The following is a 27,861-nucleotide window of genomic DNA, read 5'->3' as shown; positions in this document are numbered from 1 at the left end:
CTGCCCTATCCCCTACTGCACATACTTGCTGAGCTGAGTCCCCAATCTCCGTCCCTCAGATCATTGCCGCACAGGAAGAGATGCTTCGGAAGGAACGAGAGCTGGAAGAGGCGCGCAAGAAGCTGGCCCAGATCCGGCAGCAGCAGTACAAGTTCCTGCCCTCAGAGCTTCGAGATGAGCACTAGGACAGCTGCTTCTGTTTAACGCAGACCCAGCCCAGAGACTGTGCCTGCCACGACCAAAGCCTTCGGGGCTGTCGGGCCCAACCCGCCCAACCCCAGCACTCCCCAAGTGCCTGCCAAACCCCGGGCCTGGCCCTGCCCAGTCCCACTGCACATCCCCTGTCCCCTCCCTGACTCCAAGTGCCTTCATGCCCTAGGGCCCCCCAAGTGCCTGCCCCTCCCCAGAGTATTAACGCTCCAAGAGTATTATTAACGCTGCTGTACCTCATTCTGAACCTGCCAGGGCCTCAGCCCACTCCACTCTGCCAGCAGCTTCCAGCCAGTCCCCACGGCCTCAGCTCTATTCATCCTTTTTTGATACTGTCTACCCCTCAACCCCAGCTACCTATGGGGGTGCGAGGTTATAAGCCCCAAACAGGTTGACGCTCCAATAAAGGTGATTCTGCCTGCAGCTCTGCCTGGCTTCCTGGGGAGATGGGAGAGTCCCAGCGTGGGGGAGAACGGGATTGTGTTCTGTGACCAGCTTGATCTGCCTCAGAAAGGGAGTGGGGGCAGACTGGCAATCTGCCCCTGGAGGCCCCTTCCTCCTCCCTGCACCCGGATCCCCAAAGTCATCCTAGTCGGGAAGCTGTCCCTGAGAAGTCATACTCCTGTTGTCCCCTATCTCACTGGCCAGCAATTACACCTCACCAAGTGTCGTTTTGTTGCTGGAACAGCAGCTGCCACTGCTCTTTGTGGCTACTGGGGACACTGTTCTTCAGAACTGCTCAGAGTATGTGAACAAATTCGGTCCCTGGCCAAATTGGAATGTTCAAAAGCAGCTTTGCTAAAAATAATAAACCTGTAAAATACAAGTGTCTGACCCCGAAAGGATGGTGGCCACAGATTTGGTTGAGGCAGTTAAGAAGCAAAAAATCCACCCTGAGGCTGCCTGTCAAGGCTACTGTCGACTGGATTGGGACACTTCTAGGCCTCCCAGGCCTTGCCACTCCTGCCTAGAACAGCACTAGAAGAAAAGGCACTGAGAAAGCTCGGCCCAGGTGTGAGATGCGGTAGCTGGTGGGCAGAGCCCCAGTAGTGACCAGGCCGGTGCTGGGAGCCCCGTTGTGGCCGCCCTCCTAATCTGGAGGTTCAGGAAAGGGAGGCGGCCAGGGGGGTGGGTGCTGTGCCTCCACTGCCTTCTGCATTCGCCCCCTCTGCCCACGCTGCGTGGGCTACGTCGCAGTCCTCTGAGGTCTGCTGCGATTTTCATGCATGATTCTTTAACCAATCCTGTTGCCCAGTATGTTACTTCCTTGCTTCTCCCTCCAAATAGAACACCAACACCACCCAACTGCTGCTACTAGGGTGCCTTCCACCTCCTTGAAGCCATGACATCTTCTCCCACCCCTGTGGAGTTAAAGTAGAATTACTTTGTCCTCCCCAGGGCAGCCCACTAGGGAAGGTGCCAACTTTCCACCATCACTGCTATGACCTGCGATTAACTCATTCAATATTTGCTAAGCCAAGCCTGTGCTAAGCACTGGAAAACAGAGATGTATTATCACCTCTCTGACACAGAGGACTGGCAACTCAGCACACCCTGCAATGGCCCCCGGACTCCAGATTCAGTGTCCTAGCATCATGAGTTGAGGACCTTGGAGATCAAATCCCTTCTATAACCTCCCCAACAAGTGGCAGTCCAAACTGTTTGAACTCCAGCTGTGAGCCCAGGACAGCTGCTTCCTCCTGCCACCACTTCCCGGCCGCATTCTCAGGAACTGTGAACAATCACGTGCCTCTCACTAGGGGTGCCTCGGGGAGCCTTCCGGGGAGAGGCTCAAACACCCATTAGACCAGCAGTTCTTAAAATGTGGCCCTCAGTCCCCTAGGGGTTCTCAAGACCCTTTCAGGGGTCCAGAAGATCAAGCTTATTTTCATAATAATCTTATGAAATAAAAGACATTATTTTCCTTTCGCACAGTGTCAACATTTGCACTGACAGTGCAAAAACGTATGTGGGTAAAATTGCCAAGGCCGTGGCCCAAAGCGTACTAACAGTCACTGTATTCTTTACCGCCAGGCACTAGCAATTTCAGGAATAAATGCTAGCCTCACTTCAGAATGTCCTTGGTGAAGCAATAAAAAATTATTAATTTTATTAAATCTTAATCCTTGAGTAACAAGTCTTTTCAATATTCTGTGTGATGAACTGGGAAGCATGCACAAGCCCCTCATCTGCAGACCACAGTACGCTGGGGGCTCCAGGAAAGCACCTGGGCAATTCTTTGAGTTGTGAGCTGAACTAACTGCTTTTTTCATGAAACACCATTTACTCGAAAGAATGACTGACAGACAAACCATGGTTACCAGACTTGGGTCTCTGGCAGACCTTTTCTCAAAAAGGAACCAAGTGAGTCTGTCACTCCAGGGAAAAACCTGACAGTATTTGTGCCAATTGTTACAATTCAATCTTTCAAGTGAAAATTAGAATTCTGGAAAACTTCTATCTGCCCCCATGAGCTTCACAGCTTCCCAAAACTTAAAACTTAGACTTTTCTGTTGAAACCAAACAAGATATTAAAGAACGTTATTTTTTTAAGAATGTATAATGAAATATGTCAGCATTTGGAACATCTGCCTAGCTCCGTGAATCAGTGTTTCCCAAGTGACCAGTGCACGAGGTTACAAAACCACCCCTGGGTAAAAGATCCAGCCAAAGTACAGTACAGACCAATGGATTTTAAGGCAACATAGTACAAAAAGGGTATTGATATGGTTGCAGGATCCACATTGCAACTAACCCTTAAGAAACTACCATTTGTCAAGTGTTGGCGTAGTACCAAAGAATAGCCACAATTAGCTGAAAAGGCTATAAATATACTACTCTCTTTTCCAACTACATGTCTGTGTCAGACTAGGTTTTCCTCCTACACAGTCGGCCCTCTGTATCTGAGGATGTGGAACCCAGGGATACTGAGTGCCAGGGCCAAGGGAGGGACTTGAGCATCCATGCATTTCGGTACCCACAGGGGTCCTGGGACCAATCCTTCCCGGATGAGGGAGGACTGTATAGCACTTCAAACAAACCAACAGGTAGCGACAGATAGAAAGCACAACTAACGGGCCGGCCCCGTGGCCGAGTGGTTAAGTTCATGCGCTCCGCTTCCCGGCCCAGGGTTTTGCCAGTGCGGATCCTGGGCACGGACATGGCATCGCTCATCAGGCCACGCTGAGGCGGCGTCCCACATGCCACAACTGGAAGGACCTACAACTAGAATATACAGCTATGTACTAGGGGGATTTGGGGAGAAAAAGCAGAAAAAAAAAAATGATTGGCAATAGTTGTTAGCTTGGGTGCCATTCTTTTAAAAAAAAAAAAAAAAGGAAAGCACAACTAGATTCTGAGAATGCAGCCGTCCTCTACTGAGACAGATATTAAAGAGAGTCACAAAAATGTAAAAGAAGTGCCATCCTCTAACTGCCATCTGGGGAGGTGAATATAGCTGTTTTTCATTAAAAACATTTATGTTAACGTGGTTAATGTGCAATGGGTTTATTTCTGTTACCTCTAATGAATTAATAAATGTTTTAAAATTTTCTGTTTCCATTTTAATACGGTAAGTATTGGTAGAGGTAACCCACTTTTTTATTGAAGCCTTTTGGATCTCAAACCCCACTCAGTTTTCGAGTGTAAGCGGTTCTAAGGCCAAAAAGTTTGAGAACTGCCACACCAGACCATGAGTTCCTCTAGATCCACACAGTATTAGTATCTTTGTGTACCTGGAACCTAGTACATAAAAATCCACCTGGCAAATATTTATCAGGCGCCAACTCTCTGCCTGATGCTATGCTAGGCAGTGGGGATTCAGAACTGAAAAAGGGCCTCCCTGTTCCGCAGGACTCGAAGACCAATGTAAAAGACACACAGGTGCAAAACCAGTTATAACAGAGACTCTGTTCAGAAGGATGGGAGCCTGCACCAGTAACTTGCACCTATGGGGGGAGTGGGGAAGAGTGGCCTGGGAAAGTTTCCCAGAACAACTGACACTTGATCTGAGTCTTTAAGGCCACCGGGAATCAGCCAAGGGAAGAGCATTTTAGGGAGAGAGAACAGAATGCATAAAAGGTGGAAGCTTTAGGAAAAGTATGGCTAGTTCAGGTGCCTGCAGGTGGCTCAGTAAGAATGCAGCATAAAGTACAAGTCGGTGCGCTGGGGGTGAGGTTGGCAATGAAAAGAGCCAAGGCTGGAGAAGCAGGTGGGGCTAAAACAAAGGGCCTTATATACCATATTAAGAAATGTGAATCTTTATCTTCAAAGGAGGGAGGGAGTAGGGAGGGGTTTGGGAGGATTTGGGGATCCTATTCACACCAACTTTTTAAAAGATCCTTGGTAACAATGTCTGAGGGATAGTCGAATGAATGAATGAGTTGGGGAACTAGGAGTAAGGCCACAACAGACCCAGGCAGGAGGTAATATAGCGAGCTGCCCGAGGCAATCCCAGTCGAAGAGGAAGCTCATTTTTAGGAAATAGAATCTATAGGATTGAACGGTTGTGGGAAGTGAGGGCCAGCGGAGCCCTTGATACCGCCAGGGATCTCGCACTGGCTACTGGGTGGACGCAGGTGTCCTGCCTGAGTTTGGGGAAAACAGGGAGGTGGGCTGGAGCGAGCACCGCGAGGTCAGCTTTGTTCCACGCGCGGCCGCAGGCAGCTGAGCAGATCTAAACACATTTCCGCGCCCCTCCCCCCCGCGCCCCTCCCCGGCCCGGGGCCGACGGTTCCCACGGTTCCCACCCCCGCCGGCAAAGCCAGGCCTCCCACTCCTCTGCCCCTGGAGAGCCTGGCGAAGCGCTCCCTCCTGGCTCCCTGCGCCTCGCCTCCCCTCCCCCTCCTCGGAGGCGGCCCCCCACTTCCTCTCCCCCCACCCCGGGGACAGCGCGAACAGCCTCGCGCCCCCGCCTCAGACGTCCCGACCCCAGGACGGGCTCCGGGAGCCGCTTCTGGCGGCCTCGGCGGGAGGGGGCGTCTCACCCCGGCTCCGGCCGCCGCCGCTCGGAAACTCTTCCCCTCGCCCCTGCCTTCCCCGCCCCAGCCCGGCCCCGCCTCCCCACGGGGAAACATCCCAAAAAAGGGCAGAAAAGGAATTTCGGCGTAAAGTTGGCCCACAAGAGAAGAGAGAAGAGTCCGCTGGGAGAAGGGGAGGAGAAGGCGGGGCGCGGGGCAAGAGGGAGGGGAGAAGCGGGGGAGGGGCGTGGAGGGAGCCTGGCGGGGGCCGGGAGGGGGCGGGGGCGCGCGGTGCGCAGCCGCCTGGAGCCGCGTGGAAACTATGCGGGCGCGTGGGGGCGGGGCGGCGGCCCGAGCTGGGCCCCGAGGCCGGGCGACCAGAAGAGGGGCCCTGGCTCCAGGGGCAGGGGCTGGAAGAGGAAGCGAGGGGAAGTGAGGTCAGGCACGCCCTCGCTCCGCACTGCGACCGGGGCCTTGGGCTCCCTTCCTGCCTCAGTTTCCCCAAGTCACTGGTGAGACTGCGTTATCACTACCACGTCAATAACTCAAACCCAGAGTCTGGGACTCAGGGGAAACTGAGGCACTCGAACCGCGAAGGAGCCCCGCCTCCGAAGAGACATTTAATCCGGGGGGATTTACAGGAAACTTCTAAATTAAGGGCAGCGGCTGCTGCAGCTGAGGGGGGGCACGCCGGTCCCTTCTCGCGGGCAGCTGCCGTGAGCTCACGCCCCGAAATAGCCCCAGGGGCCCCAGCCACAGCTGCCATGGGGCCAGGCTGTCACTCAGAGGAAGCCCGGAGCCCCCCGTCCGAGGGACCCCTCCCCGCCGCAGCGCTAGTGTTTTTTCAGCGGACTGCCCCGGCCACTTTCCCTTCCGACGGCTCGAGGGAGGGGGAGGCGATCCCGAAGGGGTGGGTGCTGGGGGCCGCCGCGCCCCCGTCCGGGCTGTGCTTCTGCCCCTAAAAGGTTTGGGCCGCGGTGGGGGAGGGTCCCGGTCCCCGGCTCCGCCCGGTCCCTCCCCGCCTTTTAGGCGCCCGCGCGGCTGGGACATCCCAGTCCCGCTTGGTCCTCCTCGCCCGCCACCGGTGCGTCCAGTCCACGCAGCCAGCCCAGTTCACCCGGTCCATACCGCCCGCCGGCCGGCCCGTCCCCCACCGCAGCCATGGACGCCATCAAGAAGAAGATGCAGATGCTAAAGTTGGACAAGGAGAATGCCATCGACCGCGCTGAGCAGGCCGAGGCCGACAAGAAGCAAGCTGAGGACCGCTGCAAGCAGGTGGGGGCCCCGGACCCGGTGCAACCCTCTCCCCCTCAACGAGGTCGAGTAGGCCCTGCCCTGAGGGCCCTAGCCGCGGGCCTGCCCTAGCCGCGGGCCTGCCGTGCAAGGCTCCTTCCCATCCAGTGTCGGGGCTGGGCCTTCACAGTACCCCCAGGGCCCTAGCCAGAGCCACGTTTCATCTCACCCACCCTAGCCTGGGAATCCCCAGCTCCCTACTGTCCACTCCTGCCCATCTGGAACAATGATGGGCCCTACCCCTGGGGACTGGGAGCGTTCTCTCTACCCCCACCAGGTCCCTCCAACACCCTTGGCTGCACGGCCCCCTCTGCTATCCCTCTTCCTCCCCAAGAGCCTCTAAGTATGTCCTAGTGCCCCTCACACAGCCCTGCCTCCAGCTGGCCGGGCCTGGCTAACCGAGACCTCTTTCTCCCAGCTGGAGGAGGAGCAGCAGGCCCTCCAGAAGAAGCTGAAGGGGACGGAGGACGAGGTGGAGAAGTATTCTGAGTCAGTGAAGGATGCCCAGGAAAAACTGGAGCAGGCCGAGAAGAAGGCCACCGACGTGAGTGTGCACCTGGGCAACTGTGGGACAGTGAGCACACTGGGAGGGGTCCTGGACGTGGGGATGAAGGAGAGGGGACCCAGATATCCCCAGCACCAGGACAGAAGGGGTTTCCTCTTAGGAACCAGGCTCAGGCAAGCTTGCACAAATCCTGGAGGCAGTAGGTAAATCAAAACCACCTCCCACTTACCCCGAGGACAAGGAGTCTTATAATTCCGTTTGGTGCCAGCTCTTAGAATGTACGGTGATCAAGCTGTGAGTCATCCTGGGGGTGGGTGGAACAGGAATTTACCATCCACCTCAATTCATCCTCCAGCTGAAAATGGAGAGGAGACTGCAGCTACATTTGCGGGGTGTGGGTGTAGATGCTGTAGGCAGGAGGAGGAAGAGGAATCCAGAGATGGGGCCCGATTTGAATTACATCCCTGGGGGGCCATTAGAAATGCCCTGGCCTTGGCCTCTGGCCCCAGCGGGCTTGCTGTGCACTAGGCCCAGCTCAGGTTCTAACAGCCCCTCATTTACCCTCATTAAGCTGTCAGCCTTGAGACCATGCCAGGCCAAAGGGCAGAGGGACAGGGCCACAAACGCCAAGGCACCACCTTGGCAGGTCCTACTCCCTCTGAGATTTCTCTGCCCACCCTACACCCCCTAACCAGACTTCTCCACCTACTGCCATGCCTAACCCCCACCTTGAGGTTAGAGAATGGCCATATGACTTTGGACATGGTACTTCTACTATTCTTTGCCTCAGTTTCCCCATTTGCCTTCCACCCAGGATTCTCTTAAGTTTAAGATGAGCCTATGGTTGGATGGATGAGGGGATTAGCAGAAGTATGATCTGAACATCCAAGATCAGAGATGACATTACTGTTTGTGTTGACCATTGTCCATGTTCCCCAACCCGCCCCCCCAAGGTTGGTTTCTCTGACCTCCAGCCTTTGGTGTTGGTTCTCCACCAGCCCTGGCACTCGGGAGGGAACTGGCCTGCAGCTGCTAGTGAAGACAACCCCGGGCATCTGACACTCTATAAATAACCAAGGCCCAGTGCAGCTGGAGGCAGGACTGGAAACCCAAGGAGCTGGATGGGGGCTGGAGGGGGGAGCAGGGGCCAGGGACAGAGCTGGAGAAGCAGGGCTGCAGTGCCAGGCCAGATGGGAAACACTGCCCAAACTTACTGTGTGACCTTGAACGCAGCGCTTAACTTACACACTGCCTCAGTTTCTCCCTTCTCTCTTGCTTCCCATTTGTCCAGTGGGGACAGTAATGCCTGCCCTGGGGTCAGAGAGCTGCATCCATAACTGGGAAGAGCTTGAGAAGCAGAAAATGGCAAATGTCGGTCCTGTGATGAGGACCCCAGGACTTCCCAGATTCTCCAGTCATTTGTCACCCCACTACCATGAATATCATGAAGAGAGTTTTCCTTTAAAGTCTCATCTCTCTCTAGAGGAGACCCCCAATGTCCCCCAGAGTCATTCTTCCCAACCCCCAGTGCCGTCCCCAGAATCCTTCCACACTGCGTCATCTGGCTCTGTGCCCACAATGGGCTCTTGTCACTTGTCCAAGTGGCCTTCAGCACCTGGAGGAGAAGCTACAACTACTTTCTATGGAGGGTGCTGTTTTCCCTGCCTGGTAGTCCAAGCCAGGACCTGCTTTCCACCCCCTCGGCCCCCAGTGCTTCCACCCCTCTCTTCCCTCTCACTCACTGCTTCTCCGGCTGCTCCTCTCTGCTTTCCAGTCTTAAATCTCAGGCTCTCTCAGTCTTTGTCTTTGAGAGAGAGCAGGGGTAGCCTAACACTTAGGAAGTGTGGACTCTGTGCTGGCAAGGGGCTCAAGTGCTCTCTGCTTATACTCTTTCCCAAACTTGGCTTATCAGAATTGCCTCGGAGGTTTAAAGAAAAAGACACAAAGATTTCCAAGGCCCTGCCCTGCAGAGCCCAGTTCGGTGGGTCTAGTGTGGAGCTGAGAACCCGATTATTTTAGAAGCCTCCCAGGTGGCTCTGTTGATTAATCGAGTGTTAGAAGAACTGCCTTATCACAGAACAGCCTATGAAGGCGGAACTGCTGTTGTCAACTCTGAGGCTTAGAGAGATTCAGTAAGTTGCTCAAGGTCACACAAGTGTTGAGTGGCTGAGCTGTGGCTTAAAGACAGCGGTCTGATTCAGAGCCGATGCTCTTAACACCAAGCTGCTCTGCCGCTCCCGTTTTCCTTTATTGGGGCCCTTTTTTTTTTGAGGAAGACTGGCCCTGAGCTAACATCTGTGCCCATCTTCCTCTACTTATATGTGGAGCGCCCTCCACAGCTTGCTTGATAAGCAGAGCTAGGTCCGCTCCTGGGATCCGAACCGGCGAACCCCAGGCTGCCGAGGCAGAGTACAGGAGCTTACTACTGCGCCCCCGGGCCGGCTGCTGGGGCCCTTCTTGCTCTGCCTCTTTTCCTCAAGGTGTCCTCAGTTTCCATGGACCTTCTCCAAAACCTCCATGGTTTTGCCTCTATGTTGCAGGATCAGGGGCTGAGTATCCATCACTCACACTGGCCTTGCACCACCCCCAGTTGCCTCCCAGCCTTGGCAGGGAGCCCCATGGCACAGCCAAGGAGGTCCCATATAGGCCTGGCTTGCCTCCTGAGCCCCTCGCTGGGAGTCTGCCTGGCTTCTAGTGACATCTCAGAGCTTGAGTCTGTGACTGGCTATTTTTAGCAGCAGAGAGGTCTGGTTGGCCTCATTCTTCCCCACCCCCTTACCGGCCAGGCCATGCTGTGGAGGAGTCGGGGCTGCCTCAGACCTGGTCCCAGCTCTCCAGGGGACAGAGGGACCTGCATGCAGATTACCACTGGGAGACTAACCATGCACCGTGCCAGAAGAGGCCCCGTGGCAGGGGAGTGGAGGCTGTCAAGGAATGCGTACTTTGGGCTGGAGCACAGTCTGGGCAGAAGATAGTTGGCTGGGGGAAAACATGGGTTGACAGTCTGGAAGCCAGGAAGCCTAGGTTCTTTCTGACAAGAATCTCACTGTTCTCTGGAGCCTCTCTGATCCTCATCCGAGGCAGACAAAGCCTTCGTGACCTCTGACCTTTGACCCACAGGCTGAAGCAGATGTGGCCTCTCTGAACCGCCGTATTCAGCTGGTAGAGGAGGAGCTGGACCGGGCACAGGAGCGCCTGGCTACAGCCCTGCAGAAGCTGGAGGAGGCTGAGAAGGCAGCCGATGAGAGTGAGAGGTGCGCAGGGGGCCCTCGGGGTGGGTCAGAGAGGGGGTGCAGAAACTGTCTCTGCTGATCCTGAACCCCACCCCCACCCCTCTCCCTGCCTCTCAGAGGAATGAAGGTCATCGAAAACCGAGCCATGAAGGATGAGGAAAAGATGGAGCTGCAGGAGATGCAGCTGAAGGAGGCCAAGCACATCGCTGAGGATTCAGACCGCAAATATGAGGAGGTGACCGCCCTGCCCCACTTCCTTCTCATTCCCAAGCCCCAGACACCCCCAGTCATTCCCCATGGATCTGCTCCTCCTCTCCCCGCAGGTGGCCAGGAAGCTGGTGATCCTGGAAGGAGAGCTGGAGCGCTCAGAAGAGAGAGCTGAGGTGGCTGAGAGGTGAGGATGCCCTGGGGCGGCAGTGGAACTTGGCCTGCGCCTGTCGCTGAGGGGCAGTCTGCGCAGTGGGCAGGCAGTTTCTCAGGCTCGGGCCGTAGGGACAGGTCCTGTCCTCTGACCCCTACCCACTGCCCCCAGCCGAGCCAGGCAGCTGGAGGAGGAACTTCGGACCATGGACCAGGCCCTCAAGTCCCTGATGGCCTCAGAGGAGGAGGTAGTGGCCTCTCTGGACCTTTCTGGGCAATGGCACCTTCTCTCAGCTCACCTCCCTCCATCTCAGGCTGCTGTCACCTGCTGGGGTCGGGGAGGGCCGAGACCTCCAAGCTCTGCCTGCTCTCACTCTCACAACTTTGCTCTTCTCTTCTCTCCTCCATCCCTCCCCCACTGTGCCTTCTCTGCTGTCTCCCCACGGTGCCCTCACACCCCACCCTGCCACACACCCCCTGCAGTAAATGTGGGGACCTAGAGGAGGAGCTGAAAATTGTTACCAACAACTTGAAATCCCTGGAAGCCCAGGCGGACAAGGTAGAGGGGGGCAGAGGGGCAGTGAGGCTGGGGTCCTCCAGGGGAGGGAGGCGCTGGGCCAGGCAGGGTGGGGCTGGGTGTTCACTGGAGACAAGCTGCTGAGTGGCCTGTGGGGCTCAGTGGAGAGGTGAAGGGTCTGTGGAGGCGATCTGCTGACGGCATGTGTGTGTCCCCGCAAGTACTCCACCAAAGAGGATAAATACGAAGAGGAGATCAAACTGCTGGAGGAGAAGCTGAAGGAGGTGAGAGGCCTTTACCTCCTCCCCAGCCCCCCTTCCCCGCCAGAGACTGCCTGCGGCCGGCCGGGAGGCCAGGGCAGGGATGGAAGAGAAGGGGAACTTGAGTGACAGTGTCTGGGAGGGGCTAACTTTTTGTCATTTCCCCCGTCTTGCCCTTACTCCCAGGCTGAGACCCGAGCAGAGTTTGCCGAAAGGTCTGTGGCGAAGTTGGAGAAAACCATCGATGACCTGGAAGGTAAAAGGACTACTCCCCAGTACCCGAAACCTTTTTAAATAGATCCACACTCCCCGCCACTGTTGCTCTGTCCCTCATCTTCCCATCCCATTATATTTGCCACAGTCAGCTAGGGTGGGCCCACCTGGGGCTCCGCAAACTCTGTGCCTGCCGTTCAAGTTGTAGCGGCTCTGGCACATGAACGCCGGTGTTTCTCACACTTGGGAGTGCATGAGCACCCCCAGAGAGTTTAAAACACAGATTCCTGGGCCTGTTCCGAAGCGATCGCTGACTTGGGCTGGAGAATTTGAATGTTTCCCCAGCTCCCTGGTGGCCAGCGCCATGGTCCTCAGACCACACTTTGAGTAGCACTGAGCTGGACTGTTCTGTCTCCAAGCGCAACACAGCAGAGCCGCACCACAGCGGCTTCACTGCAGAGCTATCTGCTGTCATGTCTAGGCTTTCAACATTAATGGAAAATACTACTTTAAGCTAGATTTAGTGAAAACAAATACCTAGGTATTTCCTAGTCTGTGGCTATTCCTCACTATTTTCAACAATGTTGTGCCCGAAACTGTCCTTCCTCTTCACTCTGCGGTGACCCTTGCACCTTCGTAACGGCCACTTCTCTCGCTTCCAGCCTTCTCAGGCAGGCCTCAGCTCTATCTCCATCTTTAGGACTTTAGACCTTTCTGGCTCGAGCACCCTACCTCCGCCCTGAAGCAAGCACTCCTGCTTCTCCAAAGCACTGTGCCCCCGGGTCCCAGGGGAGACAGGAGCTTGGGGGAAAGAACAATTTAGGGGGACCGGGAGGGGAGGAGGGAGCCCTGACAGCTGTGCAGCCTGTTCTCCAGCCTCTCTGGCACTCCATCTTTGTCCACCTCTCTCTGATTCTTGTTCTCTCTTTCCATTACCCTCTCTCCTTCCTTTCCGCTTTCCCTCTGTTCCCTCTCCCCACACTCCCACCTGGTCTTCCTGCCCCGGGCCCCCCCCCCAGACGAAGTCTATGCACAGAAGATGAAGTACAAGGCCATCAGCGAGGAGCTGGACAACGCACTCAATGACATCACCTCCCTCTGAGCCCCCACCAGTGTGGCCCCTCGGCCCCTTCTCCCCTCACCAGTGTGGCCCTTCGGTCCCTTTTCCCCCTGCCGATGTGGCCCCTTGGCCCTTCTCCCCTCTCCTTTCCATTCTCTCTGTGGGGAGGGGGCAGGCAGAAGGAGCAGAAATTGCCGGCATCGCATAGCCAGCCTGGGCGCAGCCTAGGAGAGCCCCCATCGCACCTCCTGCCCACCCTGGCGCTTGCTTCTTCCTTCTCTCCGCCCACTCCCTGCTCTGCCCACTGGCCTCTACCTCTCTCTGCTGCTTAATAAACTCAACTTGGTCTCCATGCTGTTTTCCTGCCCTCCGGAGAGCACTTTCATCACCCCCAGAGCACTGGTTCACTGCTGAGACTCTGGCTCTTACAGACACCCCCAATCTTGTGACCCCACCACTGAGCTCACCCACAAAACACTGTGGCCCACACAAAAACCCCCTGCACACCGGCACTCCCACTCTGACCTTCACTGCTGCATGTGGGCATGTGTGACCCCATTAGTCACCGAGCCCTCTGGCGCCTCTGAGAGACACACCCATCTGCAGACCCAGGCCTGTCACTGACCTCAGGGTGCTCGGCCGGGTTCGCCGGACTGGAAGGAATGACTGGAAGGGAAGTGACTGGAAGGGAAACAGGGCGGTGAGGTGCAGGGGAGGGGCAAGGAGCTGTGAAAGGTCTGGGATGAAGTTTGGGAAAGTGATGGAGGCCAGCAGCGTGGGGTTTTCACTGCAGGTCTGTTTTCTGCCTCAAGTCTGTCTGTCTATCTGGCCCTCCCTTTCCTTGCTCAGTCTTTGTCTTTCTTTCAGTTTCCAACTCAAACCTTCTAAAGAAGGAGCATAAATTAGTTTATGACTTAGGCCTTCCCATCCCACCTCCATGACCCCGAAGCCTCGAGTGAGGCATCCATGTCTGTCCTGGTCAATCCGTCCATTCTCCCTCCGGGGTGACTTCATGGGGTCCTCAGATCCCTGAATGCTGTGTCCTCCTGGGCCTCCAACCACTCCATGTCTATTTGTCGCATCCCCCCTCGTGCCTCCCCGTGTCTCTCCCCTCCCCCTCCTCATGTGCTGCTTCCCCACACAGAGACCTTGGCCAGTGCCAAGGAGGAGAACGTGGAGATTCACCAGACCCTCGACCAGACCCTGCTGGAACTCAACAACCTGTGAGGGCTGGCCCTGCCCCGAGCCAGGCTACAGTTGCCGCCCCAACCCAATAAAACTGATGTTACCAGCATCACAGGGCCCTTTAAACTTTTCTTTAGTGTTGGCGATGGTGATGGTAGGAGAAGGCTGAGAGGATGCCTGAGAGGAGCAATGGAGTTGGGAGACCTTTGAGTGAGCAGGGCCTGGGTCCATGCTCTGCAATGGGAGCCAAGAGGTGGGGGCACTGGGCTCATTAAGGCGGGGTTGTATTGGGGCCGGCCCAGTGCTGCAGCGGTTAAGTTTGCATGTTCCGCTTCGGCAGCCCCGGGTTTGCCAGTTTGGATCCAGGGTGCGGACAGGGCACCACTTGGCAAGCCATGCTGAGGCAGGTGTCCCACATATAAAAAGTAGAGGAAGGTGGGTACCGACGTTAGCTCAGGGCCAGTCTTCCTCAGCAAAAAGAGGATTGGCAGATGTTAGCTCAGGGCTAATCTTCCTCAAAAAATTAATTAAATTAAATAAATAAGGAGGGGTTGTGAGCAGGCCACGTGAAGCAGACAGCCCAACAGGGCCGGGGGAACATCCTGGCCCCTACTCCCTGCAGGGCAGAGGAGCTGCTGTCACAGCATTGCCCCATTCCGGCAGGCGGCTGGGCCACACAACACAATCTGCAGACAACATTGCAAAGCTACACAGGTTGTACTTGAGCAGGGTGAGAGCCCAAAGCCTTGATGTGATGGTAAGCCTCAAGGCTTCCGCCCCTACCCACTGCCCTACCCCCGACACACACACACACACACACACACACACACACTCGAGGCCATTCCAACAATATCGGTCATTTCTGCCCTCTTCCTGCTAATACCTGTGTAGGCAGAATAGTGACCCCCGCCCAAGATGTCCACACCTTAATCCTATGAAATGTTACATGGGAATGGGTAAGCATTTTGAGAAAGGGTGATTATCCTAGTTTATCTGGGTGGGCCCAATGTGACCACAAGGGTCTTTAGAAGAGGGAGGCAAGAAGGTGAGATGTGACAATGGAAGCAAGAGTTTGGAGCAATGTGAGGAAGGGGCCACAAGCCAAGGAATGCTTTGCTTCTAGAGGCTGAAAAAGGCAAGGAAACAGCCGCTCGGAGCGTCCAGAAAGAACCACTCCTGCCAACAGCTTGACTTTAGCCTGTAAGAGTCACTTTGGACTTCTGACCTTGCGAACTCTAAGAGACTAAATGTGCGTTACCATTAAGTGTGTGGTAATTTGTTACAGCAGCAATTGGAAGTGAATACATCATCCTTCTGATTTGGGGAACAAAGGTGCCTTCCACATCTTTCATGAGAAACATTTATTTAAAAAAAACCCTTGGAGGTTAAAAAGGAAGTGGTGTGATGGGCAGGACACAACAAAGCCTCCAGTGCCCCTCACTCCTGGCTGCTGGCTCTGCACAGTCTCCAAGTTGCAGGCCTCTAGGCGACAGTCTCCGTGACCTCTGCTGGGTGGTAGCTAACACTCCCTTTGGTCCCACTTCTGAGTCTACACAACAGGAAGCCTAAATCAGAAAACTGGCCTAGGACGAGCTCACTTGCCCGCAATTTGCATGAAGCTGTTCTGGACTCCACTTGGGGAGGTGGGGGCTGTGCCTGAGGCAGGGCCAGCGTCATACCTCTGCTGCCTTCTCATGTGCACAAGGAAGGCAATGCTGGTGGCTGCAAAGAGGAGGCCAAAAACCAGGGCCAGGACGTCCCCTGGGGGAGACAAGAGGCTGCCTCAGGGAGTGGAGAGGAGTCCACAGGTTCCCTCAGAGACTGCTTCCGTGTGTCCCCCCACCCCTGCCCCAAGTTCTCCAGCTGCCCCCAGTGTCTCAGAATCCAGAAGAGACTAGCAAAGGGATGGGGGTGGACACACAAGAAGGGGTAAGGTAAGCACGTTTTCCCTCCCTGAAAACTAAAGAGATTATTTGTGAAGGAGGGTGCTAGGAGATTTCTGGACCTTCATTCTGACTAATTCTTGCCCTGGGGACAATGGTGGAACCGCCACCTTGATCTGACACTCTATCCTACTGGGGTTGGAGGTCTGTTCTGCAGAAAAGGAGAGAGGCAGCGGTGGCCGTGACTAGCCCCTGGGGCTGAATAGTGCCAACGGGCGTCCTCTCCAGCATCAGGAGCCAGAGGAGAGGCACAGACTCACCAGTAGCGAGGCAGGAGTTCAGGTGGACTGAAAAGAAAGAGGAGACATTAGAGTCAGGGCCTGTGACACCAGTGACAGACACAGGCCCGGATGAGGATGCGGCTGAGTGGCTTGGGGACATGGCACTATGGGGCACCAGACCAAGCTGCACCTGGCTCCGTGGTCCTAGGGCTGCTGTCCACTCCAGCAGGGAAGGAGGCCTCCATCACTCGCCCATTCAAAGGCTGCGTGGCCCTGAAGTTCAGCTGTAGCCGAGAGTTGTCAGGTCCCCACAGGGAGCCAGAGAGGGTGTGGAGCTAAGGAGGTCAGTAGACAGTGGGGGTGGGCTCATGACAAGGAAACAAAAGGGCCACAGGCCTACTCATAGCCAGCACCTCCGGGCTCCACCCTCCAAGTCCCCCTCATCTCCCACACGGCCTCTTCATCTCGTTGCACATCTTCATGTCATCCCAGACCCCTTTCCCCACACCCCCTATGTCACCACCACACCCCAGCCTCACCTGCTTAGCACTCAGCCTCACTGTCTGGTTGAACACAGTCCAGATGACCCCCTGGGCACAGGGGGGTGTGGTCAGGGACCCCTCATATCGGAAGTAGCGGCTGAGGTCAGAGGGCAGCAGTGCAGACACATCCAGTCCTGGGATCCAAGTCTCTGAGTCTATGGAGAGGATCCGTGCTGGAGTCCCACCTGGGTCCTCCTTGCCCCCAAAGCTTCGGGGATGAGCAGGGATACAGTTTCATCTCCCAGAAGCCAAGCTGACTCAACTCCCTGAGACTGCTTCTTCACCAAGTGTGTCCCTTCCCATAACTCAGCAAAGACGTAACTCAGAAGAAAGTAAAAGGGACCAGCACGATGGCGCAGCAGTTAAGTTCTCACGTTCCGCTTCTTAGCGGCCCGGGGTTCGCTGGTTCGGATCCTGGTTGCAGACATGGCACTGCTTGGCACGCCATGCTGTGGTAGGCGTCCCACATATAAAGTAGAGGAAGATGGGCACGGATGTTAGCTCAGGGCCAGGCTTCCTCAGCAAAACGAGGAGGACTGGCAGAAGTTAGCTCAGGGCTAATCTTCCTCAAAAAAAAAAAAAAAAGAAAGTAAAGGGCTCGGGGGCCTCACAGAGTGAGAGAGTGTCTCCTTACGGCCTCCCTCTGAATCTTTACTCTTACTTTCATACTATGATAATATGCTAGACCACAGATTTAAGCCCAGAGTGAATCAAAAGGGAAAATGAGGGGCTGGCCCCACAGCCTAGTGGTTAAGTTTGGCACGTTCCATTTTGGCAGCCCAGGTTAGGTTCTCATGTGCAAACCTACACCACTCATCAGTGGCCATGCTGTGGCAGCAACCCACATAAGAAGTAGAGGAAGATTGGCACAAATGTTAGCTCAGGGCAAATCTTCCTCAAGCAAAAAAAGGAAGATTGGCAATGGATGTTAGCTCAAGGTGAATCTACTTTGGCCAAAAAAAAAAAAAAGGGGAAATGAGCTGAATAACTTGTAAATAACTATATATATTTGCAACTATAAAAAATAGATACAAAAACTCAAAAAGCACAGTTCCCTCTAGTGTGGCAAAACTTAAGGTCCAGTAAGGTAAGTGAGACAAAATGTCCTAGAGTGACTGAGAAGGAAAAGATTTCCAACAAAAGTATTTATAAATTTAAAATATTTGACATTTAAGAAGAAAAATTTTAACTCTCCAGAGTCAACCCCTGAAGTTCCGAACACTATTTTCTTGGTCTTATTCGCTTTCTGTCTTATTTTGGTTTGGTTTGGTTTTCGGTTTTTGACCATAAAGCCTGTGGCAGCAGTGTGCCTTTGTCCGTCTGCCTCTGTTCAGCTTCATAGTTACTGTCAAGATCGCAGTCGGCCAGCTCACTCACCAGCCCCTCTCCAGGAGGCAGCCCACCTGTGTGCTCAGACTTGAGGCTCACCCAAGAGCCATTCCCTTTTTTATTTACAGATTGGCACCTGAGCTAACATCTGTTGCCAATCTTCTTTTTTTTTTCTTTCCTCCTTCTTCTCCCCAAAGGCCCCCCCACCAACCCCGTACATAGTTGTATATTCTAGTTGTGAGTGTCTCTGGTTGTGCCATGTGGGACGCCACCTCGGCATGGCCTGATGAGCCGTGCCTGGTCCTTGCCCAGGATCCGAACTGGGGAAACGCCGGGCGGCCAAAGCAGAGCGCGTGAACTTAACTGCTCAGCCACCGGGCCGGTGCCCCAAGGGCGATTCTTTATGAACAAGGGTATCAAGGCTAGTGTCCAGACCAACAAACTGACCTTCCTCAGTGATTTCTTCCAAGTGTGACAACAACTGCTCATAGGCGCTGTTTTCTTCTGGGCCTTCCTAGGAGATGACAGTGCAAGACAGGTTAATACGTGTATCTAAGGCCATGGCTAGGGCTGGGCTGGGGCCTGAGGTGAGGGGGGTTCCCATTCCTCAGCCCCGCCCCATTCCTCAACTCTGAGCATGTGAGAAGAACATAAAATCTTATGTATTATTACTCAAAGTCCATTTACTCTTATTTTGCAAAATAACCTAACAAGCTTGGCAGACTAGTTTTCAAGGGCACATTGGAGAAGGAAGGTGGGTCACCTCATTAGGATACAAGGCCCTCAGGGACCTGGGCCCTTCTTACTCTTCAGTCTCACTCATCGCTGTCCCCCGACAGTCCATGGTATCCCCAAAGAAAACCATTACAACCTTTGTATTCGTGTTACCTCTGCATTCACCTCATAATTCACGTGTTGACCCCTGGAGCTAGGACACACTATTTCCCAGGTGCGTCTCTGAACTTTGTGCCATGAGGCAGTGAGTGAGCCTAGCAGGTGTCTCAGCGCCTCCATTTTATCAGCCTCCTCTAATCATTATGTATGTAGCCAAAGAGGTCACTAAATATTTCTCTAGACTTTATTGCATTTCACAAAGGGGGAAATTATGTGTTATGGGTCATAGGAGTATTAGAGAAATTACCTGATGTCCAGTCTAGTGCATCTGCCATTCTGGCATTTCCTGAATGGGCCATGTTCTGAGCCTTTCCCATGAATGAAGGCTTTGGGTTTCACCTCCTCTCTGAAGCCTTCCCTGAATACCTCTTTTACTCTGACTACCTTCCTATAGGTGTATCCTGTCAGCCTCTCTCACTGGCTGTATGTTTTCCTGAGAGACAGGGACCCATGGGCCCACGGTTTCCAGCCCAGTGCGTGGCTCACAATGGGGTTTTTTTTGGAGGAAGGTTAGCTCTGAGCTAACATCCGAGCCCATCTTCCTCTACTTTATATGTGGGACGCTGCCACAGCATGGCTTGCCAAGCTGTGCGTTATCCGAACCGGTGAACCCACAGCCACAGAAGCAGAACGCGTGAACTTAACCGCTGCGCCACCAGGCTGGCCCCTCACAGTGCGTACTGAACGAATGAACTAAAGAGTTAATGGGGATGACAGCCAGATGCCAGGGTGAATGTGCTGGGATGGGGTCTCTGGGAGGAAGATACACGGAGCCCGGGGCGGGGAAGCAGGGAGTGGGAGTGTCCACGGCTGGTACCTGCAGAAAGGCGGCCAACACGGCCAGGCCCCCCGGGCGTCCCATGGCCTCATCCACTTTGGCAAATGCAGTGCTGATGTGAACCACGTGGATCTGAAGAGGACACGAGTGCAGGAGTGGGCACCATCCCGGGGGCGCGCCCCCTTCGCCCCTCCGCAAACAGCTGCGCGCTCACCTCGGCCGGGAAACGGTGGCCGCCAACCGTGTGCTCCGAGCCCGGGCGGCCCGCAGCTCCCCAGTGCAGATGCAGCTGCAGAGCCCGGTACTCCCGCCCGGGGCCCAGGGCCATCTCCAGCCCGGGAGGCAGGGTCAGCTGCACTGTGGCAGGAAAGGCAGGTGAGCTGAGCCGGGCCCGCCCATGGGGCCAGCCCCACTGCCGAGCACCCGCTGAGCGACCGGATTCCCCCGGCCCCTTCCGCCCAGACAGTCTCCGCCCCCCTGAGGCTCCGCCCCCAGACCCCTCACCCGTGTGGCCGTTGTTGCGCAGGCGCAGTTCGGGGAACGGCGGGAGCTCAAAGCCCAGGAGTTGTACCGAGCGCAGGGCGGGGCAGAAAACGGCTAGCTCGGGGCGGATATCCACTGGGGACTGGAAGCGGCCTGCGCAGGCTGGCGATACCTGCGGCCAGGGCGGGTCGCCTGCGGTGGGGAAGTGTGGGCAGGAAGTCTGGTGACAAGATCGGGAACTTTTAGGGAAGCGGGATAGAAATAATGAGGGGCGGAGTCAGGAGGCATCGGGGCGGGAAATAGAAATCGGTGATGTGGACAGAGACAGGCAGCAGGCGGTGTTGGGGCCTGGCCGACGTGGGTGCAGTGGGGGGGGCGGGCCCAGGACCAGAGTTGGGGCATGGCTGGGGAGTCAGATCGGCAGAGCTGGGTGCCCAGATTGGGTCTGTGTAGCGGGTTGGTGTCTCACCTCCATAGCGCCAATGTCTGTGGTCATCACCTGCTTAAAGAGATGAAGAGACTGATCTTCGAGCCCAGTCCTTCCCCAGTGGCTAGAACGAGGTGGATCCCTCTCACTAGCAGGGGTTCACAAACTCAGATGCCTCACAGGGCATAGCAGGTAACAGAAATGCCTGAAGCGGGCCAGGTGGAAAGCACAATAGATTGCAACCAAACATACCACGACAGCCTGGTGGGCCACATGAAGGCCCTACTGGCCCCGGAGATACCAGTTTGCAGCCATTGTCTTAGGGTCTGCCAAGTGGGTGGAGCCTCAGTCCCCAGGCCCAAATCGGTACCCCATCTTTCCTTTCTCCCTTACTCATCACTCCTCCCCACTCATCCCTCTTCCCCTTCTGGTCTCCAACCCCCTTCCCAAAGTTCCTGGCTTGGGAGTCATGATACCAGGTTCCCATACCTGCTGTTTCCTTCTTCTAGGTGTCAGTTTCTTCCTCTGTGGACTGAAGATGGGGCGATCTCTACATGTCCCTCCTGCTCTTCCTCTGATCCCCTCGTCTTCCCTCTCTTCTTCCCTCTCACCACCTATGTTCTCTCTCTCCACTTTCCTCATCGCTTGCTCCTCTCTAACCTTCCCCTTTCTTCTTTCCCCTCTCTTCATGCTCACCTTTCTCCATCTAGGCCCCTTTTTTGTCTCCCCATCTGTCCCTTTCTAGCTCTGAAAGGGGAGATGGCTCCAGTGGCACAGGAGTCCCTGGGATTGGGAAAGGCTGCTGTCAGAGTTCAGGCTCCCCTCCTTCCCTGAAGAACCCCGGCCTGGGCTGGAGTTAGTGAGGAAAGGCACGAACCTCCCAGAGTCTACATTTGTAGGGCTGACAACCACTTACCTTTGTTGTCCCTGTGGGCATTATTCTGGGGGCTTCGAGTGTCCCTGGGAGCCTCAACAGTAGGTAGATCCTCTAACTTCAGAGAGTCCTCTTCTCCTGGTTCAGTCTTCATTCCAGGTGGGTCCTCTTCTCTAGATGGGTCCTCTTCACTGGGCAGGTCATCCTCACCCAGTGGGTCATCTTCCCCAGATGAATCTCCTCCCATTGGGGGAGTCCCCTGCATCCGAGGCAGGCTCTGGGGATGGGCAGGCACCAGGAGCAGCAGTAACAGCAGCAGTTGCACAGCAGGGTCCTGGCTAGGGGCTGGGATCAACAGAGGGAGCCAGGGGCTGGGGCACAGGGGAGCCATGCGGCTGACTATAGGGTGTCCCGGACACGGTGTGTACGGGCTGTACGTGCATCGGCAACAGGAGCTGGGTGGGGGAGGAGCAAGCCTGGAGGGGAGCAGGCTGACTCACAGAATGCCCTTTTGTAGAGATGGAGCCAAAGTTCCACAGGTCTGTCTGGCCCTATCCCCCTCCCTGATACCAAAGCCTGGATGGGGGTGGAGTGAGGGGCAGGTATGTGCAGAGGCAGAAGGTTATCGGGGTCATGGGCTCAGCCTGGAACCCAAGGCACCACCTGGCACTATACAGGCTTTCCCTGGCGCCACCAGGCTGCTCGCCAGCCAGCTCCAGCTAACCCTGGCCTGCTTCCCAGCCCCAGGCAGGGAAAGGGAAAGACAGGGAGCTGGGGCCCCCACATCCCCTGGCTGAGAGGGAAGCATCCCATGTCTACATGCCTAGCCCAGCCAGGGCGCAATAAAGGGGTAGGGCAAACTGGGGGCGCCTGGGTAGGGGAGGATGGATGAGTAGGTGGGAGGCGAATTTGAGCAGGAGTGGAAAACTGAGTATATGTATGACAGGGGCTCTGATGGGTTTAAACTAAATTTATTTTTCATCATATTACACCTCTACTCAAAAACCTTCACTGACTTCCCACTGCCTACCAAAGTATCTTCCATCTGTTCATCTGCTCCCTCTAAACGACCTCCAAGTCCCTTCAAAATCTTACCTAAGAGACCTTTCCATCTTATCTCCTCCTATTCTCCCTCAAACTTCAGCTAAATTAAACTATTCATTTTTTCCCCCAACTTTTGACCACCTTTGTTCCTCTAGGTCTCACTGCCTGGAATGCCATTCACTCCTACAATTAACAAGTGTTTATTTAACACCTACCATATGTCAGGCACAGGGCTATGGACTACGGAAATGAATAAGAAATGAATAAGACACAGTCCCTGTCCAGAGGAGCTCACTGTCTAGTGAGTGATGGCAAACACTATCATAATATTTAGAGGAGAGTGATTAATTCTGCCTCAGAAGGTAATACAGAAATAGGCAGATTTGATCAGGGCCTTGAAAAAGTAGCAGTTCAATTGGCAAAAACAATGAGGAGAATGGTATTCTGGGCAAAGGGGAGGCACCAAATATTTTGAGCAGGAGAATGACAGAATCCAGTTCTCATATTAGGTCATGTTGAGGGCTGGTGTGGAACATGGATTGGAGGCAGAGAGCAGGTGCAAGGAAACGAAGAGGGAGAGGCTCCCAAGAATGGGCTTGGGGTTCCCAGTGGCCTATTCATTTGACAAACGTTTATGGAGCCTGCTCCAATCCTCCAGGAACTTTCCTAGGCCCCAGGGATGCGGGGTTGAACTAGAGAACAGCCTCTACTGTTCTGTAGCTCTCATTCTAGTAAGGCCTCTATGGCTTTGACAAAGCAGGAGAGAGCGAGGCCATCTCAGGAGGTTCATGTCTGGGGCTGACACTCAGTAGGTATGCACCTGTATGGTTATAGAGGCTAATTAGATATATTGAAATATTTCTAATCCTGTTGGTAACTAGCCCCTAGCTTCAGGGTGCTTCTGCTACTGGACTCCTCCCTGGAGACTCCTAACCTCCTCAAGGACCGCACTTGAATGCCAGCTTCCACGCAGATGGATCAGTACTTGTGCGCCCACGTTAAGTACCACGTTAAGTAGTTTTACTATCTCCTCTGTCTAAATCCCATCTGTCATTCAAGACTCAGCTCAAAAGCCACCTCCTACAAGAAATCTTTCTTGACCAACTCTACACCACAGGAGGAGATTTTGGGTGCCTCTGAACCACCACAGTTCTTTGCCTGCCCTTGCTAATAACACTGTCCACCATCTAATTCACAGGAAGCTGATTTATGACATTTTATCTGCTCTATTAACCTTGAGATCCATAAGGGCAGAGTCCAGTATTTGATTGATCGAGTCAGTTTTTTATTCAACAGCCATTATTGAGCATTTTTCTCTCTGCAGATCAACTTGCCAGGGCTTGAGAAAAACCGAATTAACTAAGACGCCTTCCCTGCCCTCAGGGAGCTCGTTGTCAATGATCTATGCGTGTCAAACCACACTTATTCCAGGAGCATGACATCACATTTTTACGGCACCTCAAATTATCTGCCTTATCAGAGGGACTGTCATACTGAATACCAAAACCTGTGCAGCTGAACCACAGCTGTCCTGCAAGTGGCCATCTTAGGAGGTAGTCAGCCTGAAAATCTAGGTTGCCATTTCTGGAGCCAAATTAAGAGCCATCCATGGCAATCTGATCCAGTGTGCGTTCTGGACAGTCAGCTCATTGTCTTGGTCAGCTGAGTTGTCAGCACTGTGCTTGGACCCTGACACGTGGAAGGTACATAGTCATATCAGAATTGGATGGACCTGGACAAGACGGAATGTGGTAACGACTGATCTGGTTGTGGTGGGAGAAGTCACGGGAAGCACAGAGGACAGAAGCACCATGCTAACTGGAGTCGAGTCTGGATGTCTGGAGATCTTTCTCCAACAGCAGTCCCAGCTTTATTTCATTTTCCCTCTTTCCAAATGTTCTGAATGTTTCCACCTCTTTCCTTTTTAGGTCTCTGTCAAGGTCTCCCTGTGTGCTTCTCCGTGGCGCTCTGTATGTCCACCATGCCCTGCCATCTCTGCTGCCTTCTCTCAGTCTTCCGGTCCTCCTCTGCATCTAGCTGCAGGTCTCTCTCTGCTATAGATTCTAATTTTCCAAATGCCATTCTCGTAGACCTGCCTCTTTCTTGAGCTCTCTTTGTGTGTGACTGTGTCTCTGGTCTGGCTGGGGAATGTGGACTCTGATCCTGGATCCTGCCTTCGCAGCTGGGAGTCTGCCAAACCCTAAAACAGGTTTGAGCTCCCTGAGTCTTGTTTCCCGAGTCCTCCCAGGTTGGGACAGAACATACTCAGAACTGACTGACTGGGGCTCCCTCCCACCTGGCACACCACCTCTCTGTGTTGCTTAAGGCCAAGTCTTTTGTCCTTAGGGGGTCTGTTTCTTCAGACACTGAGGGCCGTGTCTCTGCTTATCCTAGGGTTGCAGAGGAGGGAGCTGTTTGTTGGTGGGGTAGGAGGACAAAAAGACCCTTACTCCCCAGCCATGGATCCGAAGCAAAGATGGATCAAAGCCCTTCTGGGGCTGTGAGGCTGACCTGTAGCTCTGGCCCACCTCGCCATCTGTGTCAGTTTCCTAGGGCTGCTGTGACAAGTTACCACAAACTGGTGGCTTAAAACAACAGACGTTTTTAATCCCACAGTTTTGGAGGCTAGAAATCTGAAACCAAGGTGTCGGCAGGACCCTGCTCCTTCTGAGGACCTAGGGCCTCTTCTGGCTTCCGGCGGCTCCAGGCACTCCTTGACTTGGGCCTGCATAACTCCAACTTCACGTGGCCTTCTCCTCTTGTCCCTGTGTCTCTTCACTGGGTATCTCTTATAGGAACACTTGTCACTGGATGTGGGGCCCACCTGCATAATCGAGGATGATCTTATCCCAAAATCCTTAGCTTAATTACATCCACAGAGACGCTTTTTCCAAATAAGTTCACATTCACAGGTTCTAGGGGTTAGGACATGGACACGTCTTTGTGGGGCCACATTTAGCCCCCCTCTGCATGAGCAATTTTGGAACTGAAGTGGATGCACAGGATGAGAAAGGATGGGTTTGTGTTGGAGACCCTCATGCCTCTGCCCCATCCCTCTTCATCCTCTTTGTAGGCAGTTTAATCCACTAGCATGGCTTCTATAAGCTGATGACAGCCCAGTATCTCCAGTGGGACTCTCTCCTCTATGTCAGGTCCATAACCACCTGCCTAACGGACATCCCCAATCGGTGGTGGTATTACTGAGCTGCTGGATTAAGCCAACCCTAGGGCCTACCTACATCTGGACTTTTCAGTTGCATGAGCCAATAAATTTGTTGGTGTTTAACCAATTTTAATTTACTGTTATTTGTGACATAGTCTTACTGATATAAATTCTCTCCATGGTTTGGCCTCTGCCTCTCTCTCCAGTCTCCTTTCTCATCACTCTCTCTCTTGCAATCTCTGCTCTAGTCTTACTGCATTCTAGCAGTTCCTTGAATGCATTGCATGTGTGTGTGCACGTGTGTGCGTGTATTTTGTCTCCAAGCCTTTGTCCGTGCTGTTTGTCTCTTCACCTCTCCCCCACTGCCAGCCCTGCCTCACCAGGTTTTGCACATCCTTCAGGTAACAGTTCCTCCCAGAAGCCTTCCCTAACTCCTAGACAGGGTCTGTCCCTCACTGGTGCATGCGGAGAGCCTATACTTCCCTTGTAACATTTCTCTCATTTTGTGGTGTCTCCTTACCATGTCTGCCAAGCAGGACCATAAGCATCCATAAGGGCAGGGGTCATATTTCTCTTGTCCACCATTTCATCTTCATGCCTAGGACGGGGCACATGAGAGGCATTTGGTTTTTGTGGAATGACTGATGATTGTTGTTGAAGGCATCCCTAGGGATTCTCCAGCACCTAGTGAGTTGAAAGCAGAGGTTGAAGGTCAAGGATAGAGAGGTTGTTGACTGCCCTCTGCTCCTCCACCCCTGACTCCTCCTTCCTTTGGCTTTGTGAGTAGAGTGGACATCTGTTCCAGGTATAGTATGGGGTGTGCCTGACTTGCTCTGTGGGAGACTTGGTCCCAGGGCATCAGTTGTCTCCAACTCTGCTCAGTGTGTTTTCTCAGTTTTGCCCTCTTCTTTCTCCAAAGTTGGATGATTCCCCCATCTGAGTTCACAGTAGGGTCTATTCCCTAGCCCTCTCCCATCCACCCAAAGCACACTCACACACTGGCAGCACACCCAGACACCCCATCACTACTGCCCCCCGGGCGTTGTGCTCTGTTCCCGTCACCCGGGCTCACAGGGATCCCGATTAGCGTGGGATTATCTGTCCCCTCCCACACTTGAGTTCTTGGTGCAGACTGTCTCACAGTCACCTGAGACAGTGTAGCCAGTCCTCCACCTATGTGGCACCACCAGTTTGGGACCTGAGTCCAAAGTACAGTCTGCCCCAAACTCTCTCTTTGCTCCATCAAGTGCTTCAAGTTGTTTCTCCCTGATCTGAGTCCAGCATTTCTCCATCCTCAGAATTCTTAGAATGCCAGAGAGCTAGGGGGGACCTCAGAACTCTGACAATACCCTGGTTCTTGGCTCAGGGCCCAGATTCCTAGGAGTCCACAGTTGTAGGAATAGGGTCTAAAATATCTGTCTAACATTTTGGGTTTTAATGGCATTTTTTTCTAACTACAAAGTACTGCACTCATGCTCCAGCAGAAAACTTGAGAAAGGCAGAAAAGTATAAGGGAATTTTAAAAAATCACCCTATTTGTCCCATTTATCCCTTTAACCTCAGTGATCCAGTGCCTGGCACAGATTAGGTACTTAATAGATATTTGTTGAATTATCTTCAATCCCATTACCCAGAGGTAAAAACCACAATTACCTTTTGATTGTTTATCCTTCCAGTCATATATAATATATATAATAGAATAATAATATATATTATACATAAATGGGATCGTACTGTACACACAGCTTTGTAGCCTGCTTTCTTCCCTTGGAATATACTTTGTGTATTTTTTCATATTGATAGCTTTAAAAAATTTTTTTATTTTATTGAAGTCATATTGGCTTATAACATTGTGTAAATTTCAGGTGTACATTATTATATTTCAGTTTCTATATAGGCTGCATTGTGTTCTAGTTTTTATTTGTCACCGTACACATATGCCCCTTTACCACTTTTGCCCACCCCCCACCCCCACCTTCTCTTCTGGCAACCATCAATCTGTTCTTCTTATGTGTTTATCTCCCACATGTGAGTGAAACCATATTGTGTTTGTATTTCTCTGTCTGACTTATTTCGCTCAGCATGATGCCCTCAGGGTCAATCCATGTTGTCACAAATGGCACAATTTTGTCTTTTTTTTATGGCTGAGAAGTATTCCATTGTGTATATATACACCACATCTTCTTTATCCATTCATCAGTTGATGGGCACTTGGGTTGCTTCCACATCTTGGCTATAGTCAATAATGCTGCCATGAGCATAGGAGTACATAAGTTTCTTTGAATTGTTGATTTCAAGTTCTTTGGATAAATACCCAGTAGTGGGATAGCTGGGTCGTACAGTATTTCTATTTTCTAATTTTTTGAAAA

The 27,861-nt window shown here is 53.5% G+C and overlaps 3 protein-coding genes across 16 annotated transcripts in view; 2 read left to right on the top strand and 1 right to left on the bottom strand.

Annotated features, from left to right (window-relative positions):
• TLN1 (talin 1) overlaps positions 1-633 on the top strand; it is a 32,092-nt gene extending 31,459 nt beyond the window's left edge. For all 3 annotated transcript variants that reach the window (XM_008534340.2, XM_008534338.2, XM_070595686.1), the window contains one exon: positions 60-633. In XM_008534340.2, the coding sequence (XP_008532562.1) occupies positions 60-185 (126 nt within the window). In that variant the 3' untranslated portion in view covers positions 186-633. The remainder of the gene's footprint in view (positions 1-59) is intronic.
• A 4,811-nt stretch (positions 634-5,444) lies between these two features.
• TPM2 (tropomyosin 2) lies at positions 5,445-13,903 on the top strand. Of its 6 annotated transcripts, none has more exons than XR_011533408.1 (9): positions 5,445-6,443; positions 6,880-7,005; positions 10,087-10,220; positions 10,317-10,434; positions 10,523-10,593; positions 10,732-11,118; positions 11,298-11,360; positions 11,523-11,592; positions 13,754-13,903. XR_011533408.1 is itself a non-coding variant. In XM_008534335.2 (9 exons), the coding sequence occupies exons 1-9, from the start codon at positions 6,330-6,332 to the stop codon at positions 13,834-13,836; spliced, it is 855 nt and encodes a 284-aa protein (XP_008532557.1). In that variant the 5' UTR covers positions 5,445-6,329; the 3' UTR covers positions 13,837-13,903. The 6 variants fall into 6 exon arrangements, 4 of the variants coding, with proteins under 4 accessions (XP_008532557.1, XP_008532556.1, XP_008532554.1 ...); XR_011533407.1 differs by lacking the exon at positions 13,754-13,903 and adding an exon at positions 12,569-12,961; XM_008534335.2 differs by having other exon boundaries at positions 10,732-10,807.
• A 1,237-nt stretch (positions 13,904-15,140) lies between these two features.
• On the bottom strand, positions 15,141-24,874 carry CA9 (carbonic anhydrase 9). 7 transcript variants are annotated; one of them, XM_008534346.2, is made up of 11 exons: positions 21,328-24,874; positions 20,454-20,486; positions 20,006-20,176; positions 19,716-19,858; positions 19,541-19,633; positions 18,277-18,343; positions 16,498-16,655; positions 16,149-16,293; positions 15,998-16,024; positions 15,474-15,555; positions 15,141-15,343 (listed from the first exon to the last, which is right to left on the bottom strand). In XM_008534346.2, the coding sequence occupies exons 1-11, from the start codon at positions 21,674-21,676 to the stop codon at positions 15,277-15,279; spliced, it is 1,335 nt and encodes a 444-aa protein (XP_008532568.1). In that variant the 5' UTR covers positions 21,677-24,874; the 3' UTR covers positions 15,141-15,276. The 7 variants fall into 7 exon arrangements, with proteins under 7 accessions (XP_008532568.1, XP_008532569.1, XP_008532566.1 ...); XM_008534347.2 differs by having other exon boundaries at positions 20,454-20,483; XM_008534344.2 differs by having other exon boundaries at positions 15,141-15,555.
• Positions 24,875-27,861: the final 2,987 nt, after the last annotated feature.

Source organism: Equus przewalskii, chromosome 26 (assembly GCF_037783145.1).
Source record: "Equus przewalskii isolate Varuska chromosome 26, EquPr2, whole genome shotgun sequence".
Classification (NCBI taxonomy): Eukaryota; Metazoa; Chordata; class Mammalia; order Perissodactyla; family Equidae; genus Equus; species Equus przewalskii.
This window is presented reverse-complemented; position numbering and strand designations above follow the sequence as displayed.

Coding starts and splice junctions, on each gene's coding strand:
- CA9 (XM_008534344.2), bottom strand. CDS start 21,676: ATGGCTCCCCTGTGCCCCAGCCCCTGGCTCCCTCTGTTGATCCCAGCC. Junction 16,656..18,276: donor GGAAGAAATCACTGAGGAAG/GTCAGTTTGTTG, acceptor TCCTCTCCATAG/ACTCAGAGACTTGGATCCCA. Junction 16,294..16,497: donor TGAGGCTGAGTGCTAAGCAG/GTGAGGCTGGGG, acceptor TGACCTCCTTAG/CTCCACACCCTCTCTGGCTC.
- TPM2 (XM_008534335.2), top strand. CDS start 6,330: ATGGACGCCATCAAGAAGAAGATGCAGATGCTAAAGTTGGACAAGGAG. Junction 10,221..10,316: donor GCAGCCGATGAGAGTGAGAG/GTGCGCAGGGGG, acceptor CCTGCCTCTCAG/AGGAATGAAGGTCATCGAAA. Junction 11,361..11,522: donor TGGAGGAGAAGCTGAAGGAG/GTGAGAGGCCTT, acceptor CCTTACTCCCAG/GCTGAGACCCGAGCAGAGTT.